At 38.6% G+C, this 19,738-nt stretch overlaps 1 protein-coding gene across 1 annotated transcript in view; it reads right to left on the bottom strand.

Moving 5' to 3' along the window:
• Positions 1-1,247: 1,247 nt before the first annotated feature.
• The window catches only part of LOC104164529 (cyclin-dependent kinase 8-like), a gene marked incomplete at its 3' end in the record, with an annotated part of 41,905 nt that continues 23,414 nt past the window's right edge, over positions 1,248-19,738 (bottom strand). The window contains exons 5-7 of the mRNA XM_009703881.1: positions 6,415-6,472; positions 3,501-3,632; positions 1,248-1,391 (exon numbers count right to left, since the gene is read on the bottom strand). Of these exons, the coding sequence (XP_009702183.1) occupies positions 1,248-1,391; positions 3,501-3,632; positions 6,415-6,472 (334 nt within the window). The remainder of the gene's footprint in view (positions 1,392-3,500; positions 3,633-6,414; positions 6,473-19,738) is intronic.

The following is a 19,738-nucleotide window of genomic DNA, read 5'->3' as shown; positions in this document are numbered from 1 at the left end:
CCTATCCCCAAGACATGGGCAACTGTTTCAAATATGGCAAGTGTCAATTAAAAACCAAAAAACTTGCTGCAATTAAATGAAAAATAGTATTTCTTGGTAAGAACTAAAGACCTTCAAAAGTCAAATGCAGACCATCAGAAAGGATTATTTAAATCAATCAGAAAACAATGAGAGTATCATCTATTTATGTAAGCTACACAGACAATATAAAACCCAAATAAAGTAAGAAAAGCATAAGAAAAGGGTAAAACTCTAGGCTAAAAGCAGAAAAGCACAGTATTTCTTAAAGAAGCGAAATTAAGTGGGATTTTGAAGAAAATAAAGTATTCAATATGCAAAGGCAATACTTGGAAGAACCTCACACAGCAGTACAGAAGCAATGAAGTATATACAGGATAAAAAAAGTCAAAGGGGAAAAAAAAGAGTGAATTTAATGACATTCTAGAACCACACAAACATAAAGACCACAAAATTCATGTGATAGGAAGAAGAAAGTCCACCAGAACAGTGACAAAAAAGATTATTAACACTGAATGGACAACAGCAAGGAACACAAGCAGGAGGAGAAAGATGACCAAAAAGTAAAACTAAAGCCCCTGTTTTTCTGACCCCTGTGATCATGAGAACACTAGAAGACAAAGCATTAACTGAGATGATGCAAGACAGCCTGTTGAAAAACAAGATATGACCAACACCAAGGGGAAAATGCAACAAGTGACATCCACGTGGTAATTTGTTTTGGGTCATGCAACCAGTTCTTTGTTCCGGTTTGGAACAAAGACATTTTCTCCATACCACAGCCTTTCTACCAGGTGTGTGTGTGTGTGGGGGGGGGACGGACCAGATACCCTCCCCTACTGTCAAATGCTATGTTTAATTTAACATGAGTTAAACATCTGCTAAATGTATAGATTTTTGCTTAGTTTCATACAATCAGTCACTTTCCAAATCTACAATCAGTACCGAAGAAACAGAGAAATATTCCTTCTGGTTTTTAATCTTCCACCATTAAACATGACCTGTTAAAATTATAAAACATTGGTACATGCATACTCAAAGATAATCCCATCATTAATAATAAGGAAAAATATCTAATATGGCCATTAGATTCTAGATTTATAACTCATGAAATAAAGATTGCGTTTCAACAGCTTTGTTGCTTTGCTCAGCTGCCACCTTCGTATGCAAAGCAAGCAATACAAATATCTCTCTTTGAACAGCGGTGATAAAAAAAATACAGTATGTACCTGCAGGAAATCCCATTACATTGAATATTCTGTCCAGCTGGTCATGGTGATAAGGATTACTAGTTTTGATATCTTCTTGTCGACAATGGAATATTGGCTCTGATGTTAGCAGCTCTGCAAATATACACCCTATGGCCCAAATATCTTTAAAAAAGGAGAACAGAAATAAAAAAAAAAATCAAATCAATCTTTCCAAAAGCATCTTGGTGAGGTAGAAAGTTAGTTTTTACCTTATCAGAGATAAGGTCCCTGCATTGAAAATTTCAAGTTTCTACTGTACAAGTGCAACACTTCCTCAACTTTTCCTTTTAGCTATGGATAGAGATACACAATTCACTAACTACACAGGAGCTGAGAGAATATCATACAAGTGTTTGTGGGTTTTTTAAAGTGTAGTTACCATTTATTGCTGTAAAAAATGAATTTGACTAAGAAAAAAACCAAAGAAAACTATTTGGGTAACTGTCCACGCATAAAATACAAATGAAGAAAAGCCAACCAACATCTTGGCCATTCACTGCCATACTGTCCCCACCAAGAAACATGCCCTCTCTGATCAGCCATCGCGTTTAATAAGTATTAAATGACCCAAGATACACAAGTTGAAAAGCTGTGATATTCGAATAAGCCAAATGTTATCTATAAAACCTTGCAGACAAAGTAACAAGAAAATCGCTCCATCCCTCACCCCTTTTTTTGATAACATTCATTTTAAAAAAAAAAAAACACAAACCAAAAACCTTTCTGTTTTAACTGTTGTGTCCCGATCTGCAAAATCAGATAGCCTGAATTTTCCCGGTTGTTTTCCCCATTTTCTTCTAGCACATACAAATGTAATTTTTAACTTACAGAAAGTAATGCTACACTGAACCTTGAATGAACAAGAAAAGGTCATGAACAAGGTAAAAGCAAATGATGCACAGAGCATAACCCCATTACTCAGTGTTTGTATACAGTCAGGCTTTATCTATGCTGAAAAAAATTATGAACTAAAGGCTATGACTGTCCATGCAGTTTCACATGCTGCAAGCGGAAGAAAATGCGAGTAAAGTGAACGAACATGCAAATACAACAAAAAAGCAATTTAAAGGAACATATAAAGAAAAGTATTTAATCTATAAAAGAAATATAGTATTAAATGTATTTTCATTTACTTTTCTGTTAAGTCATAAACATTAGAATTTCTGACAAAACCACTGACATGATGTTAAAAAAAGAATGGCTAAGGTCTGAGGAAAGAATTTCAGGCTGCAGAAACACCACCACATACGCTGACATACAACCTCCACATTTGTGCAAAGTAAGTGGAGCGTCACAGGGGAAGTTATCTCCCCAAAAATGGTTGCCCAGGCTTTAACGCATCTTTTAAACCAGGCACCAAGAGAAAAACTTCCCATTCCTCTTCCCTACATTCTCTCTCCCTTCCACAGCAAAGCCGTTCCCCCCCACTGAAGGTGAGGCTGGGCGATCCCCCCACCCCACAGCCACGGCTCCCACGGGCACAGGCGCTCCCTTACCCCTCAAGTGGCAAGGGCAGAGCTGAGTCAACCCTGCCATGCCAAAGCTCTTACAATTCAGACTGAGAGGTATGAATTCCATGGTGAGGAGGATGCAGCGTTAAGCTGATGTAACTAATGCCATCCTCACAGCGCCTGCGTTCGGTGAGGGTTTTTGGTTTTTTCTGGATATGCCTGATGCAGCGTCACAGCCCAGCCTGTTGCATGACTGACCACATCTCACTACTTCAAGCAATTCCTGTTCACACTTGTGCTTTGAAAGACAGAGAGAAGTTAAAACACAGCTTATTTTTACAGTTTAGTTTCAGTGCAGCCCATATAGTCTCCATTCTGTACACTCCTTATTTCATGTATTTATTACACTAGGTAAAAACCTCTGCAATAAAATTAATGCACTGTGCCTCATCATCATCGTAATATGGATCCTACTAATAGTTCAAAGATGCATCCATACTTTTATTGCCTCTAACAGCATTTATGAAAGTCTTGCGTGAAAGCCTTATAAACTTGCATTGCATTGCAAGGCATTTGGAGCCAAACCCCAGAAATATCTCACTCATATATAGCCAGAGACCATAGTAAATGAAACAATTTTTCAAAGTTTAATATTTCTTCGAGAAATTAGTAACATACCTTTAACTCAGCCACTGTCCTTTGTACTATTTATCAATGCTTCAGTATTTGTGTACAATTTATGTAAAGAACAAAATAGTAACTTTTCACCCAATTTACTTACCAATAGCTTTGGTATAATGCCTTGCTCCAAGAAGCAACTCTGGAGCTCGATACCAGAACGTTACAACTACTGGATCCAAGTCTGCTAAAGGCTTCAGAGGTGAATTAAATAATCGGGCAAAGCCCATGTCAGCTGCAAAATTCAAAAAGAGATGCTTTAAAATTTGAGGAAAAACTACCAATTTTTAATTTTTTTTTTTAAACAAACTGATTGAGTTACTTGTTAGCGCTACCATCACTGCTAAATAAAATGCAAACGCAGACTGCAGCAGATACGAATTCTGTGAGTAGATTTTCTAAAAGCTTTTGTAGAAGTTACTGGATGTCATCACCTATAAAGTATATCATTATAAATCATTACTAACATGAACCATTTAGAACAAGGAATTAACCATTGTTCTGAAAAAGCACACCAACTCACTTCTCAGGACACTGGTAAATCCCGACTCATTTTACCCGATATTCTCCAGTAAAATATTCTGTTATTACAGGATCGGCTTTCAAGAAGCAGCATTTTAGGTGTGAGCAAAATGCAGGTTCTGCAAAGGTTAGAATGATTTATAACACATACGTGCCCGTCACAAAAGCTCCCTCCTCATGAAGTTAGCTGTAGCAAGATTTCCTTCACACAAAACCAGCAACTAAGCCTACAGCATCTGCCTCCCTGCTAAGCCTCTGTCAAGATGTATTTCCAGTATCAAGATACCAGTACTAAATACCATTTAGGCTATGATTTTAAAATTCTGTTTGGGGGCATTATATCATTAAAAACTGCTTTTTAGAATTGGTAGCATACAACTGCCTAGGAAGCTGTCTGAGCTACCAAATAGAAGTGATGCAGGAAAAAAACTGGGCAGAGACTAAAATATGCACCTTTTCCCACCAAATCGTTTCCCAACCCACCACTCCCCAAATCCCCAGACAGAGGGACTCTGTGGTGGAGGGATATACACATGCTGAGAAAGACTCGAATGAACGGAGATGAGCAGCCATTCTGAGGGAAAAGGACCTGCATGCTACAGCTCACTGGTTGAGGGAAAACTGCAGTGTCGATAAGGGTCTCTAACTCGACTACACAATCCTTAATTTTTTTTCATATGCATTCCTATTTATGATTGTTTTAATGCATTTAAAAAGAGAAACATTTTACAGCTTTCTACATTAAAATATCAATTATTCAAGATATGATCAAGTCACTAATAACTATGAAAAATAAGGAAAACAGTTGGCAGAAAGTGAATTTATGACCCAAAATGACACAAAAAGCCTACAAAAATTATTTTAAGTTAAATACCATTTATGTATTTTTTAGAAAAATTAGTTACACTGAAATGTGGAAGCCCTTGGTATGGGTATAACTTCTGCATTCTTTTCCTGCTGTGGTAATATCTTCAGAAAATAAGAAAAAAAAATCTCTACATTTTGATACCACACTTAGAAATCCAGGGTCCCCCTCCCTCTTCTCCCGCTGGGAATGGATGGCTCAGAGGACTGGTGCTCCGATACAGAATCTTCCACCTGTCCATTAACAGTCTGACTAAATTTAGTTGTGTTCTAAGTTATTCCCAAATTAACTCAAAACTATAAATTAAGAAATAAATGGGTGGTCTATGTGCAATTACTAGCAAGTAGTTGTGTACAGCAAATATCACCACCACAGTTGAAAGTGAACATGCCCAGAGGACAACCTACATTCTCAATTTGGGAAGCAACCACTCCATGAAGAATAAGGTATTAGGAAGAAATTTTCCCTTCCGCTGTCCGTGCTGTACCCGTTTTGTACGGAGAAGACCTCAGTCTCTACTGTCAACCTTAAACCTCGGAAGGGCATGAAAAACTTTCAGGGTAAGATCTGCAGCAGTGTTCAGCCCTGGCCCATCTCCTCCTTGGGTTTCAAGGGGCAAGGGAAGGACTAGCGCAGAACTGAACCCTCCAACAAAATCCTACCCCGAATCATTATACTAGTGATTAACGGTACAGTTCAGATAAACAAAACAGTAAGAGTACAGAGCAACAATGCAGAAGAATAATCTCATAAAAGAAAGCCAGAGGGAAGTGAAAAAGATGAACTAGCTTTAAAAAACCCTTCCAAACGGGATGTAACGAATGTAAGTAGGCTGCGCATTAGCAGTCTGCTATCAAAAGCACGGCCACACTAATGCACAGCCTGGCATAGCTTATTACTGTTAGACTACGGTTAATTTTTATTTATTTATTTACTTTAATTTAAAACAAGTGAAGTTCTACAAATGATCCTCTCTCACTGTGAACAGTAACTCCCACCAGAAAATGTTACACTAGTGGGGAAAGTGTTGGGTGCTTCCTACCCTGGAACATCCCAGTTTGAGCATTTAGCAGTAGTTCTCGCTACGCTTTTTGGCTGGATTACTGTGTTTTCTGGACTTTTAAGATCCCTCGCGTTTATCTCCAAGGGACCTGTCTACCCTTTCAAGAACATTTTGTAGGCTAAACGCCACCTTCGATTCCATTATAAAATCTAAGGTTTGTAGTAATGAGTAGTTCCCTATTTAGTTTTTATAAGCAGCAGCAAGATAGTGTCATGGCATTACAGGGGTAAACGGAGGAAATTTTAAAACCTCACTTCTTTCTCCTCCTTTTCCCCTAGCTAGTTGTCATTTTTATCCCCATATTGAAATCCCCCACCCCACACAAACACCCACTTAAACAAAATATAATGACATTTTCCACTTCTTATTGGTGAGGCTACAGCATTTCATCGTCAGAACTGGTGCATGGGGCTAATATCAAGAAGCCAGTCACTCAGAAAACAGCATTTAGGCAATGTGCCCAGGCACATACTAGTATTACAGTGACTACTTTCGGTGGTACAACTGCACCTTCAGAACATTCTAACTTAAATGCTACACTGGGACTTATCAAAGATATAAACATACCAATTTTTACTCTTCCTCGCTCAGGACCTTCACCCATAACTAAAATATTAGCAGGTTTCTGTGGAAAAAAAAATAAATATACAATACATATACCACGACAAACCTAAACAATAGTCTCTGAAAAGTTAGTTAAGCTTTGTTTTGCCAGTTTTTAAACCAACTTTGTTTTGATAAAAATGACAAGTTTCTCTGTCACAGTACGGCTGTGCAAGGACCCAGACACAGGCTCTCCCTGACTGCATCTTCCTCACGTTTCTCGTCGGCGTTTCCGTGCTCCCTAACCGGCACCCCAGTGTCTGCCCTCGACCCGCCGGAGCTGGCAGTCACCAAGCCACCCAGACCGCCACCAAAACTGCCCACCATCCTGCTGGCGGGACAGAGGCCCCTCGCGGCCCACCGCCTGCCCCCCAGCACCGGGGCGGGAAGCCAGCTCTACCACAGGGTCATCAGGCACTTTTGCAGACACATTTTACATAAAAATAATACCCAGGGGAGATATAGATGAAACATTATTAGCGTATCACTTGATATTGGAGAAAAGAGTCATCTAAATTATTCCTATTTACCAGTGTTTACCAATGCAGACAGCCGCAAAACCGGATAGCATTGCCTTTACGTTATTTTTCTGTCTTCCTTTTGTTTCTTTTACTAGGGAAGCGAGTTGAAGAATTAAGCTAGAGTTCAGCTGGTTAGAAACATAACCACTCACTTCTAAATCCTCTATTTTCTGCCGTCATGTTTCCCATAATCCGGTCTCGGCATCTGCAGTCAGAAGGCTCCTCAATTGCTAACACTGTTTATACAAATCAAACCTGCAGTCCTTATTTTGAGGGGAAAAAAGTCAGGAAACTCACAACTAAAGCTGAAAATGTATGCTAGACTTGTTTTGAAATGGAGTGATTTAGATACCCATTCATACTGTAAATCCTGGACAAAACGGGCTCCTGTCCAGTTGTGAACTGTAAGAATTATAATAAGGCTGAGTTACAGCTCTTGCTTTGCTTTCCCAGTTTAAACTGATCAAGAAAAAAGTACCCCAGTAAGATAGTTCAGGCTACCTAAAAGTTGATACAATAAATCCTAGCATCTTAATGTGATTTACCAAACATGCATTCTAGGAAATTCTCAAGTCTACACCAAAGCCTGATAGATTCAGAAAAACACATTCAAAGAGACAAAAGACCACAATTTGATATTGATCTAGAAGTAATTCATATTGTGTAAAACAAGGGGCAAAAAATTAATAATCCAGCAAAATATTTCCTTGAGAAACTTAATTACTACTGCTTATGAAAGGCTCCAACATGGATTTCTGAAACTGTACAATCCACATACAAAATATCTAAGAGGAATTTGAGGCGTTGCATCTCTTCTCTGAGAGCAGGTTGAAGAGGGAAGAAAATGTTAGAGCTTGACTGTGATCAAAAAGGTAAGATATATCCCATGAGCTTTCCAACAGCGATAACAGCAGATCCAACTTGTGCTGCATTAGCTCAGCGATAATGCAGAAGAACTTGTGTCCTGCACCACCACCACCCCTTTTTGGGTTTTTTTTGTTTGGTTGTTACCTCCAGGTAAGTATGGCTTCAACATTAAAAAAAATGCAGCATGTGGGCGTACAGCTCACAAAGCATTGAGTTTTGATTGTTTCTAGAAAAGTCCTAGAAATAAACAAGCAGCATAAATCTTTAAATTCAGACTTAATGTTGAAGTTTAAAGCAATTCAAAGTGCTAGGTAAGAAAACACGTAATTTCACTACATAAACCATTGTATTGCTACGCTGTGACTCAAAGAAAAAATATGCATATCTTTTAGAAAGCTGCTTTAATTTATCTGGGGTGTTAATAAGCTACACGCCTAATTAGGTTTTTTTGAGTAGAGTTAACAATACATTAAACAGGCACTAAAATTTTTCAGATAAATAATACTGACCTAAAATGTAACTCCCTGCCCCTGCATTTTCACAGGTTGATAATACTCTACCAAAATGCTCATAACATCCTCATGATGTTTTTACCTTAAAGTATTTATTATTTGGATTTTGATAGGAACAAGGAGCTATATTCACACAAAGACTCCATTATGCCAGATGATTAATCAGCACAGCACTGGGTAACAATTCCTGCCCCCAAGATCTTCTGCCCTAAGTTCAAGGTAGGTACAGATGAGAAGAGAAAGCACAAAGAGATGAGAGAGTACTGGTTAGCAAAATAAGTAGCAGCAGGTTGATTCAACACTCAGATTCCACCCCCCTCCCCAGGATTTACAGAAAATGTTTAAAAATACAATTTAGAAATCCATCTAGGAGTCTTCTAAAGCCATAAAATTAAAAAAAAAACCCCTCAGTCTATCTGGAATAACCATTCACAGCAGTTCACCTCTTTCTCTAGTCAAAGGCTCTTCACTGAAACAGCTCTGTTTGAAACAGAACACTTTTACTACAGACAAAAATATTTATACAGTCACATCACTGTAAAAATACAAGATCACAGTTAAAGAGTAAAAAAAAAAAGTTAAATTTAAAAATCAGAGGTCTTATTCTGAAGGTTTCCATTGCTAAGATCCTTGCGTTAGTAGCCTGGAACAACATCATTAGTTGAAAAAATTTTCCAAACAAGACCATTAATCAGTGTTTAAATTCAACAGAGGAATATCTACCAGAAAGCAGTATAAGGCCACTATTGGTGTTCCCAAAACATAAGCATTTTGAGGACTCCCTGAAAAGCATGCAAGTCCACTAACAAAAGTCAAAACATGGGTCAGGGATTCTTGTCAGATACCTTTGACTCAAGTCCACCATCTGGAGAAAAAACCAGCTCCCCAGATTTGTCTCTTTGGGCAACACATTACACATTAGAAATTTATTTGCAAAGAAAAATAAGCAGTCATTAGAAACAAAAGGGAGAAATCTGGACAAATGTCAGTTTAATTTGTTAAATTTCAGTTTAATTTTAATTATCCAGAGAAAATGAAAGTTTAAAGTGCTTATTCAAATCACTTGGGCTGAACAAGCGAAGAAAAATCTTTCAGCCATTTTTATTGTGTTCTGAAAGCATGCTACTTTGAAACAGCTGGGTTTTTTCATATAACTACAAATGAGCAACTCTTTATTTACTTTTGCCATCAAATAAAATAATTTGCTCATGCCCAACAAACGCAAACGAGAAAGCTGTTAGGGTCCTCAACCGAAGGTGAAGAGCCATGCAGTGATGTACATCTGAGTGCTTCTGACCAACAAAACAACCTTCTGACAACCCCACAGAATGAAATTGAAGAAAAAAATCACCCTTTTCCCCCCAACACACAACCACCCCACCTCTGCAGCAGGGGAATAATTCATTCTCACGGAAGAACGGCCTTGTGACCATGGCACAGCACTAAATCTCATCTTGTCCCAGATCTGGCTCTGTAGGACTCCTTGCGTGATTCCTAGACAAATCCTACTGTCACGCATTTAATCACCATTGCTGCTGAAGAGAGGACAAAGATCCTCACTGAAATAATTTAATCATTATTTGCAAAGTGCAAACAGAAATCCTGAGCAGCAGGCTCATTTCAAATAAAGGAGTTAAAAAAACAGAGGCTACACTGAAAGGTTCATAGATTTGTGAGGAACTTCAAGCATTCACCTTGATCCACCTGCCAGACCCGAGACCCGATACCGCGCTCTCTGGACCCTGACCCTCACGCCTCTGACGATGACGGCTACACAGCATCCAGGCAATCTCCTTGCTCTCACTCTGCGCTACTGCAGTGGTTCTCCTTTCCTTCCAAACACAACAGACCAGGTTACTCCCATCGCCTCTCCCCTTGCACATCAGCAGAAAGAGCAGCCAACCGATCCTTCACTGCAAAGACTTCTTGCACCTCTGAGGATGGACATCTCTTTTCAGCCCTATCACCTAGACTAAAAGAACTCTCCTCTGCTCAGTGTTTCCGAGGAGGTTATTTTTTCTGGGTGTATGATCATGCTTGTTGCTGCCCTTTAGCCGTTCTGCCTTGGGCCACCTATTTGTTTGAACTCGAGTGCTCCAAATTACACGTTGCTCCTGCCGAGGTCTCCCTAATGCCAAATACTGCGCAGGGATTGTTTCACACGCCTTGCACAGCATCTTCCACTTTATACAATCCCAACATGGTACCTTGTTTTGCCTCACTGTGTAAGGCTATTGGTTCACGTTAAGGTTATGAGCCATGCATTTTCTTCACATCTTTTCTGCAGGACTCCTGCTTATTTTTTCTTTTTCTTTTTTAAAATCATTGTTCCATTTGAATAAACATTGCAGTCACAGAACTGCTTCTTAACATACACCAAAAATGTTTGTGTTCATTCAGAGGAGAAACTCATACTTCAGAACTTATTTGGTTTTCTAATTTGAAGATAAAAATGCAAACAACATGAAAATTATAGCAATCTATGTCTTGAGGAGATGTGATCATATCAAAAAAAGCAGCATTCCTGTTGCTCACAGCAAGTTATTCATAGGAGCGGGAGATGATTACTTATTCTGTGCTGGCATACCAGATGCCTAGAAATGACAGGACATTTTCTTATGCTCCAGGAAAGGTATTCTGCTCTGGGTCCTCCTTCTGCTAAGTTTTACTCCCCCAAGCAGTGAGGAAAAAACCTGGCATTTTCAAACAGTTTAGCCATTGTGATCTTTGATGCTTACTACTTTTAGCATCAAGCCAGGTCTGCAGGAACTATTACTCCACAAATTTTTTGCTGCTAGGCTGTTTCTGAACTCATTAGTTTTCACAGGCTGATTTTAAACATACTTATCAATGAGCAACCAAGATTCCTTTGAATTACCTATGGTATTATAATGTAGATGCTACCTCCGCCCCCCCCCCCTTAACTCTTTGCCATAGTGCCACGTATATTTATGAACGACTCCTCTCTTTATAACTCCATTTTAATGCACCTTTTCGTAAGGTTTTAGTACTACCCTAACCAATTTTCATTTGGATAATCCCATACTTAAAGAGTTTGGCTACTAAAAACATTACAGTGATGGGGTGAGTCACACTAGTGACTTGTTAACCACTAATATATCTGTGCATCGTTAATGGCTCTGTCGCCAATTTTCAGAACTGGCCATCCCACTCACTCCCAACTGTGATAAGCCAAGATAATTGAAAAAAGTCTAACACTGGTTTTCATTTAAAAAAAGCAGTCTAACTTTAAAAGAACAATATTAAGCAAAGTGCTTTTATCCCTAAATTATTTTGCTTTTGCAATCATGGCCTCAACAATGATTCTATTAAGATTTGGAATGAATGACTTTTTAATATTTTAGACTTCAAAGTATTATATTAAACAACACGGGAACATTCAAACACACAACCCCATAATCATACCAAAAAAAATCAACTCCTTCAGCTGTATGTGAGCAAGTGCCTGAGAAGCATGATAAATAAGTCAAAAATGTCATCCTGTGAGGTCTGTAATTCAATGGCATGGGGGAAAAAAAAAAATCAAAAAGGTTTTGAAAGACAACTGCAAGGGCTTACTCAAGTTGTAGCCTGCTTGGAAGAGCACTTCTGTGGTACAGCAGTAGAAATCTTAATGCATTGATGTGGTTTATCACTTCCCAGTTAGGTCCTCTGACGAGAAAAACCGTGCAGCAAAAGCCTACCAGCCTTCAGCGGGTCTGGCAAAATTCACACCCCCTCGCAGGGGCTCTGACCCACAAAGCATTTATGTGTCTGAAGGCACATCTGTCTTAACCTTGTTGATCTTCAAGTAATCATAACATACACCAAAACATTTCCTTATTATCAAGGTGGGATGCTCCTCTATTGCATTCTTAGGGATTGGAACTGACTTTTTTTGAACATTTTATGGTTAAGGAAAATAATTCAATTCTCTCTTCACTTTGAACAAAACTGACTACTTCAATGCTAAATAGTACTCTAGCACAATTAAAGTATCAATACAACCATATTCAAATGATAGCATCAGCACTTTCTGGAAGTTAATTTATTTGCTTGCATTCAAAGATGTGCATTCACAATTAAGATAATCTCAGTTGCCTTTATTAACTGATTTTGGGCTTTAAAACAAGTTATCATGAAAAGATCACCACAAACACTGGTGAAAACAATGGCTCCACAGAACTCAGTATGTATTAAATCCGAAGATTAAAGTCTCCTTTTTAATTAAAACACACATGAATTGTGAAAAGCAGTGGAAAATTAAGAAAATGTATTTTAATTGATATCTTCTGATAATTTTCTTCTTATAAAGAAGATCTCAGAGCTGTTTAAAAAATAAATCAAGCATTTAAATAAAATTCTCATTAAAACTAGGAACCGTTAAAATTACCAGTAACAGCCAAACAAAAACCTAAATTATCAAAGCACACATGCTCAAAAAATTTAAAAGTACAGAAAGTATTTGGATAGCAGCTAGAGGGATGCCGTACCTACGCCAGGGAGGCCTTCTGCTAGTTACCATCACCATATTTTATCTCTGTTTCAGCCTGATGAAAGCTGTTGGCCTCACTATTACATTTTTATGCTCTGAACACACTCCAAGAATTTCCTTCCATTGCTGTCACTCAATGACTGCCAACTTGGGGCAATGTAATTTATTAAAGCCTGTACATTGCCTAATACATAGGCTTTTCTACCACTTTCATTGGAACTGAATTCAAGTTGAAAGAAAAAAAAAACTAATTGCACTTTTCAGGCCACTCTCCCACTCCCTAAAGATGTACATCAGGCCAAGCCACAGGATGCGACTCTCTGTACTAAGGCTCCAAGGAAGGAAAGGTGGGTATCATAGGCAAAAACATTATTATAGCAGGAAAATCTAACACGTTACATATCATTAACACATCACACAAAAGCGTAATAACAAGCTTAATAAATTAAAACAAATAGTCTTGCAGAAATAGATTCCTGTGAGTTTTACTACACAAGTGATCACTCTGTGCAAAGGTCAGGATGACTCTGGATGCTGTGGATACATCAAAGTCGGACCAGATGCAAGAGGAGAGCATGCACTGAAACTGGGTTTTAGGTACTATGTTATTCCAGATACAATTCCATCTCCTTTTTCAATTTAGAGTTCTGCCTCACAAGTGAGGCTTTTGAATGGGTAATAAAACCACTGAGTACCACTTTCGCTCACTCATTTTGTTGGAGCAGCTTCCGCAAGTTGACAGGCATTCAGTACCACTGTAATCTCGTACTTTCTAATATTTTCACACAAAGGACAAAAACTGTCTTAGGTACTCTTTGGTTTGCATGCAGGCGTGGTAGCCCATGCCATTGTCCTTAACAGCCCTATTTCATTTTTGTGGGCTTTTTTCATTTAACTATTACTCTCATGATTTCCATATCACCCTACTTGTATTGACTAATACATAACTACTCCCATTCTGGATGAAGAAAAACGAAAAAAGGGGAAAAGCCTACGCAATTTATTACTATGCACTTTCCAGCGGTTGTCTGGGCTTTCCTTGTGCTTACTTGTTAAAGCACCTTTGTACACAGAACAAACAGTATTTCAAACAACGCCCAAAGATTATGTTTTGTGTCACTCATGTTCAGAGCAAGTCAGATAAAGTTGGGAGTTCATTCAGAGCAAAATTTTATATGGGATAAGTGTGCCCTGTTTGTAAGGCAAATTTTTCACAGGCTACTTTGAAACTGCTCAGATTTAGAGTTAAAGGACTGTTTTATCTTTTCAACTTTTCCTCTGTATTATGAGTATGGATCATTCGTATAGATCATAGCATTTTCCTTCCACAGCAGGATGCAGACAAAACAATTATTATGGTTATTCCCTGTATTTGGAACAATTTATATTCCTATCTTCCGCAGCATTTTACACAGTGATAACTTCACCACAGCCTTAACAGGGTATTTAGTACTAAATATACAACAAAACTAAACTGCAAACTCCATCTAAGTGTTTTTAAAATCACACTCTAGGGTTTTTACTAAATCCTACTGCAGGGGTTTTATTGACTAAGCTTACTTCAAAGGTACATTTGTGATCAAAGAGCTTCTGGTCCTTCATACCTCTCTCATGCCAGAACCAAAAGTTACGTTGATACTTTTTCCATCTGGCTAGTACAGCTCACTACCTTTAACGACAGGGAGTAGATCTGAAGTTTCTAGAATGCCTTTCCTCTGTAGAAGTCTTACCTCTATTTGTATTTATAAACCTGGATACGAGAGTTATCTCAGCCAGCTTCCCTATCACTACTGTGTGGCAACGCACTGAGATGACTGAGCTGACCTTCAAACAGTGAAGGATTACTTACTCACCCTTTCTCTCTCTCCAGCACCGCAATCAGGTATCTGGCCATCAGAAACAGGCTAGTAACAAAAGAACAAGTTTAAAGCTACAGAGAAGAAAGAAACCTCACCTAATCTGCTCATCAGTTAATGTATTTGCATCCAGAAAATGTCACCTAATTTTGGTATATAAATACAAATAGAGGAAGACTTCTACGGAGGAAAGGCATTCTAGAAACTTCAGATCTAATCCCTGCAGCTACACTTACTAGGAAGGTATCTGCTGTGCAGTATTCAAAAAGCCTCAGCTACTGAAACTAGAAGAATGCAGAGCATCTTCTAATATTTCAATAAAAAAAGAGTTGTGAAATGTAGAAAACTTCCAGATTTTCATTTTTGTTCTGAAGACAGCGCTCACCTGACCACCTCTCCGTACGTCCAAACAGCTACATCCTGCTGCTGCTCCTCCTCCCCTCCTCTCCCTTTTTTGTACCGCAAGACACCATGAAGTTAGCATAGGTTTTAATGCACATTCCTTTTGCAAACAACTTCTTTTCTGAAACCTTTGCACAGGCAGTATAAAAGGACTTGGAGATTGCTGCAGCAACAGCTACCAAATGAATTTCTAACTGACTGAAAATGCCAGGTTGGGCACATATGAAGTGATGGGATCCCCCAACTCTCAGACAATTTTGGGTAGCTGACTAAAGATTTTCAGAACACCACATTTCTAAACACTTTCTTGTGAAAGCTGCTTAAAAAAAAGAACCATTAATAGAAACCTCAAGCCTTTTGGACGGTTAAACAATGAAGGCAACTTCCACAGGAGCTCCTACAACTTCATAACTAATGTACATGAGTAAACCTTTCAAAATCTCCTAGTTGTCCAATTTCCTACAGCCACACACTATCAGCAGACCAACATAAAAGTTTTTTTACTGTGGAACATGCAACACCATTTGCATTTTTTCAGTTATTTTTCCTGGAGACCGTAGTAGCAAATCTATCGTTACTCCTATATAAAAACTCTAAAGCACCACCTTGTTTTCAGTTTAGAAGTCAGTATGAAATATGTGGACACATGTGTGTTTCTGGTGCTGTTATTAAATGTTATGTTCCACCAGACAAGGACAAATTTCTCCAAAGCCACTGCAATAACATTAATTCTTGATGAAAGGCACTGAAAAGGCCTGACCTGATTTGATACCCTGTAAAGTAAAGATGTAAATGGTTGTAAAGATCGGTCCTGAAACATTCTATCTAGCACTGAGGGGCTCTAGGGGAAGGAGGAGAGAGGAAACAAAAGCAGTACTCTTCACAACAGCATTTATAGCCATATGAAGCAAAACTAGAAGTTACTTTCAGCCTCAAATCCGCAGTTCCCCTTTTGCAACAGTTCTTCACTACCTGTTAACTGGTCCGAGATCACAGGTTAAAAATTATTTGTTTTACAATGACATAGAAGTGTCAAGAAACAATACTCTGCTTCCATTGCTTCCTGGATCTGACAGTTCTGCAGCAGCTAAGTGAAAAATACCTCACTAAAATACCAGTAATCATGTAATGTAACTTCATGTCTCCAGACACTCACCTGTGTTGTACTGATCTGTCCATAAGACATCTAGTGGTTAAACAAGCAGCCTTACTTTTTCCACTCCTTTTCTGCACCTTGTACTTTGATGTAGAAGTTTTCACTGACTATGGAACTCCAAATTCAGAAACTTTACCTGCATTTCCTCTAGGCAGGAACAGTCTAAGAGTAAGTCCGCCTAGGTGTGGTCACGTTATTGGCTCGGTAAATTAGAATGTATACATTGCTCTACCCTGACCTTCCGTTTAAACTTTAGACAAAGATTGTGTTTACTGTAGTTTCAAAACAAGATCTGTTCGTGAACTGAGCAAAAAAGTGTTGCCAGTATCACTGCCAGTTGTAAATGACAAGGTTGTGGGCCTTGGCTTTTGACACTGCAGAGGATTAATTATTTTGAGAATTATTTATGGAAAAGAAATACTGGGCTAAGAAGCAAGAAAGTTACTGACGAACTAAATTTAGGTTCCAACAAACAAAACATAAGGCAGTACACTAGACAAACCAATATAGTCAGACCTTTTGGAAACACCTGCAGAAGATAACAAAAGGTTAAAAAAAACTACTTGTCTTTATGATACTCAGATAGGGCTGGACTTGACAATCAAGTAAAAGGGGCTTTGAATAAAAGCAGTAGTCTAAGAGAGGTGGATTTGGAAAACGTTCTTGAAAGCATGAGATTTTTGACCTTTCCTTGCACCTCTCTTTCCATTTGAATCAAGTTCATAAACAAGCTTTTTATTTGCAATCAGAAAAATACCTACCAAAAGTTCCCCTATTTGGCACTTTATCTTACTATAAACAGGAATCTAACAGTATTGCGTGGTAAAAGACTATCAAGAACTTTTAGGATTGGTTTCCCATTTTTGCTAAACACTGGTTGCTTGGATAAAAATTATTTTCAGATGTATCTGTTGATCTCGGCTACTATCATAAATCTTGGAGCTTTACTCTATCCTTTCACAATCCTTACTTAAAACTTGTTAAATGACCTTGCACTTGCTTATAAGATCTGAGGTTAAAAGGTGATCAACCTGTAAAAAGTTATGACAGATTATATTCATGTTCAAGAACTGCCTGAATGGAGGTGGCCTGTGAATTTAAAAAAATCTGTTCACTATCTTTAAAAAGAGTCAATTTACAAAACCACCAGGAAGTCTTGCAATGAAGACCCAAATACAACTGGAGAAGTAGATGGGATATTGTATTTTCATTCATCTTTTCCATTTGATTTCAGTGCTTTAGTACAACAGGAATAGTATTCCAGCTAAGAAGAAAAGATGTAGGGCTAATCCAAGAGAGGTCTAAAAATACGCATCTCCCTAACACTTTAATCCTACAGAATCGACAATTTTTTAATCTCTCAGGACTCGGTTATCTCTTTCTAGAGACACTGCGGTTACAGAAGCATTTCATACCCAAAGTTGGTTACAATTTGATGATCCAGTAGAAATATATCTTTCATTTTATGACCACACAGCTTCTGAAAAAACTTTTTGGGGTACATCCTCTTTTCTCTTAAGGAAAAGAAAACAGCACCATATCCGCCCTCCCATCATGCTGCAATCAAGATACATCCCAAAAATGTGGTCCTTCACTGCAAAGGTTTTGTATTTCCCTGCTTTCTTCACATTGTTCTTTATTCCATATCAGCTATTTGATCTTTCACATTCTTCTTACTCACACCTGCTCCCACTTCTTCCCCGCCTGGCTTCTCTTCTATTGATTTGCCACGAGCTGGATTTTAGACTTTGAAAAAGCAGTAATTGAATTTTTAAAGACAGATCAAATGGTGAAGATATAACACACGCACAGGATGGCTGAGGCTGGAAGGCACCTCTGGAAATCACCTGCCAACTTGTTGAGGGTGTGCTCTGTCCCATTGTCCACGATGTCCAGGTTATTCACGATGATGTTAAACAGCACTGAACCCAGTATCAGCCCTCGGGACACTCCACTAGTGACTGGTGTCCAGCTCAACTTCGTGGCACTGATCACGCTCCTGTGAGCCCATAAACTCAGCCAGTTTTCAGCTCACCTCACTTCACTGTGCACTTACCTAGTCTGTACTTCATTAGCTTGTCTACAGGGATGTTATGGGATGCAGCACTGCAAGCCTTACTGAAGTAAGCAACATCCACTGCTGTTCCCCCATCCATTGAGCTAGTCATCCAAGGCTTTCAGGCTGGCTAAGCGTGATTTCACCTTCATAAATCCACGCTGACTACTCCCAATCACCTTCAAGTCTTTCAAATGTTTGGAAATGGCTTCCAGGAGGATTTGATCCATCACTTGCCCAGTGATCAAGGCGAGAGTGACTGGCATGTAATTTCCGAGATCCTCCTTCCTGACCTTCTTGAAGATTGAAGTGACATTTGCTTTTTTCCCCTCAGGAACCTCCCCTGATTGCTATAACCTTTCAAGAGAGCGGCCTCACAATTATTTGCTTATATGAAGCACATGATTTTATGTATCTCTATAGGCTTCTCTATGGCGAATTGAAAGATCTCTAACCTGCATGCCTTCTACTTTTCTGACTGTAGTCACTAGGCTGGTAGTACTGCAGCAATATACTCTGTATTTCCAGCTTCAAATCCGCATTTGTACAAAGTTGACAGATATTACTCAATCAACACCTTGACCTAACAGGCCCATTGCCAACAACAATGTCCAAGGAGAAAGCAAGCGAAATAGATTCTCATCTGCACAACAATTCTAAAAAAAAAAAAAAAAAAAAGAATTTTGTTTGGGTTTTGAGTTTTTTGGATTGTTTTTTAGGGGGGTGTTTGGGTTTTTGTGGGGGTTTTTTTGTTTTTGTTGTGGTGGGTTTTGGGCTTTTTTTTTTTTCCCCAAAAAGTCACTGGCATGAGCATTGAATAGTTAGTTTTGCAGTCTCTTCCGAACATTTCTACACTTTGATTAGTTCCGGGTTTGAAATTTTAATCTAAGACAAAAAAAATGTTCAGAAAGGCAGGCAAGGGAGTAGTCATGTTCCCTCTAAGCCTTAAGAAACACTAGATAATGTTATTTTAACTACAGACTATTTAGAATTATAGTAAACGACAGCTCACAGGAAAGCATGTTATTATAGCCTATGCAAGAAAACAAGGTTTGCCAGACACATTGTTCTGCTGTGATCTCATGAAAGCACACACTTTCATAATGAAAAACATCTTGGAAACAAGAATCTTGGGAAATGCAACAGCTGACAACCAAAACAGTAACTGGGTTTGGGTTGGTTTCTTTTTTTTTCTCCTTTGAAAGCAAAACCCCAGCAAGTCATTACAATACCTGTTTGGGAAATAATGCCTATTATCTGTTTATATGCTTAAACAGGGTAGAAGACCACCCTGCTTTTAAAAGCTCCTAACTTCTTTTTAGTAACATGCACTGCTTTTCCTGCTATTTGTTTTTAAGCGTTTAGGTCCATTCCTTCAAATGACCACAGTTTTGCAAGCACTACAGCAGGACTGAAGGGCATT

The sequence above is a fragment of the Cariama cristata genome, unplaced genomic scaffold (genome assembly GCF_000690535.1).
Source record: "Cariama cristata isolate BGI_N322 unplaced genomic scaffold, ASM69053v1 scaffold11137, whole genome shotgun sequence".
NCBI classification, from domain to species: Eukaryota; Metazoa; Chordata; class Aves; order Cariamiformes; family Cariamidae; genus Cariama; species Cariama cristata.
This window is presented reverse-complemented; position numbering and strand designations above follow the sequence as displayed.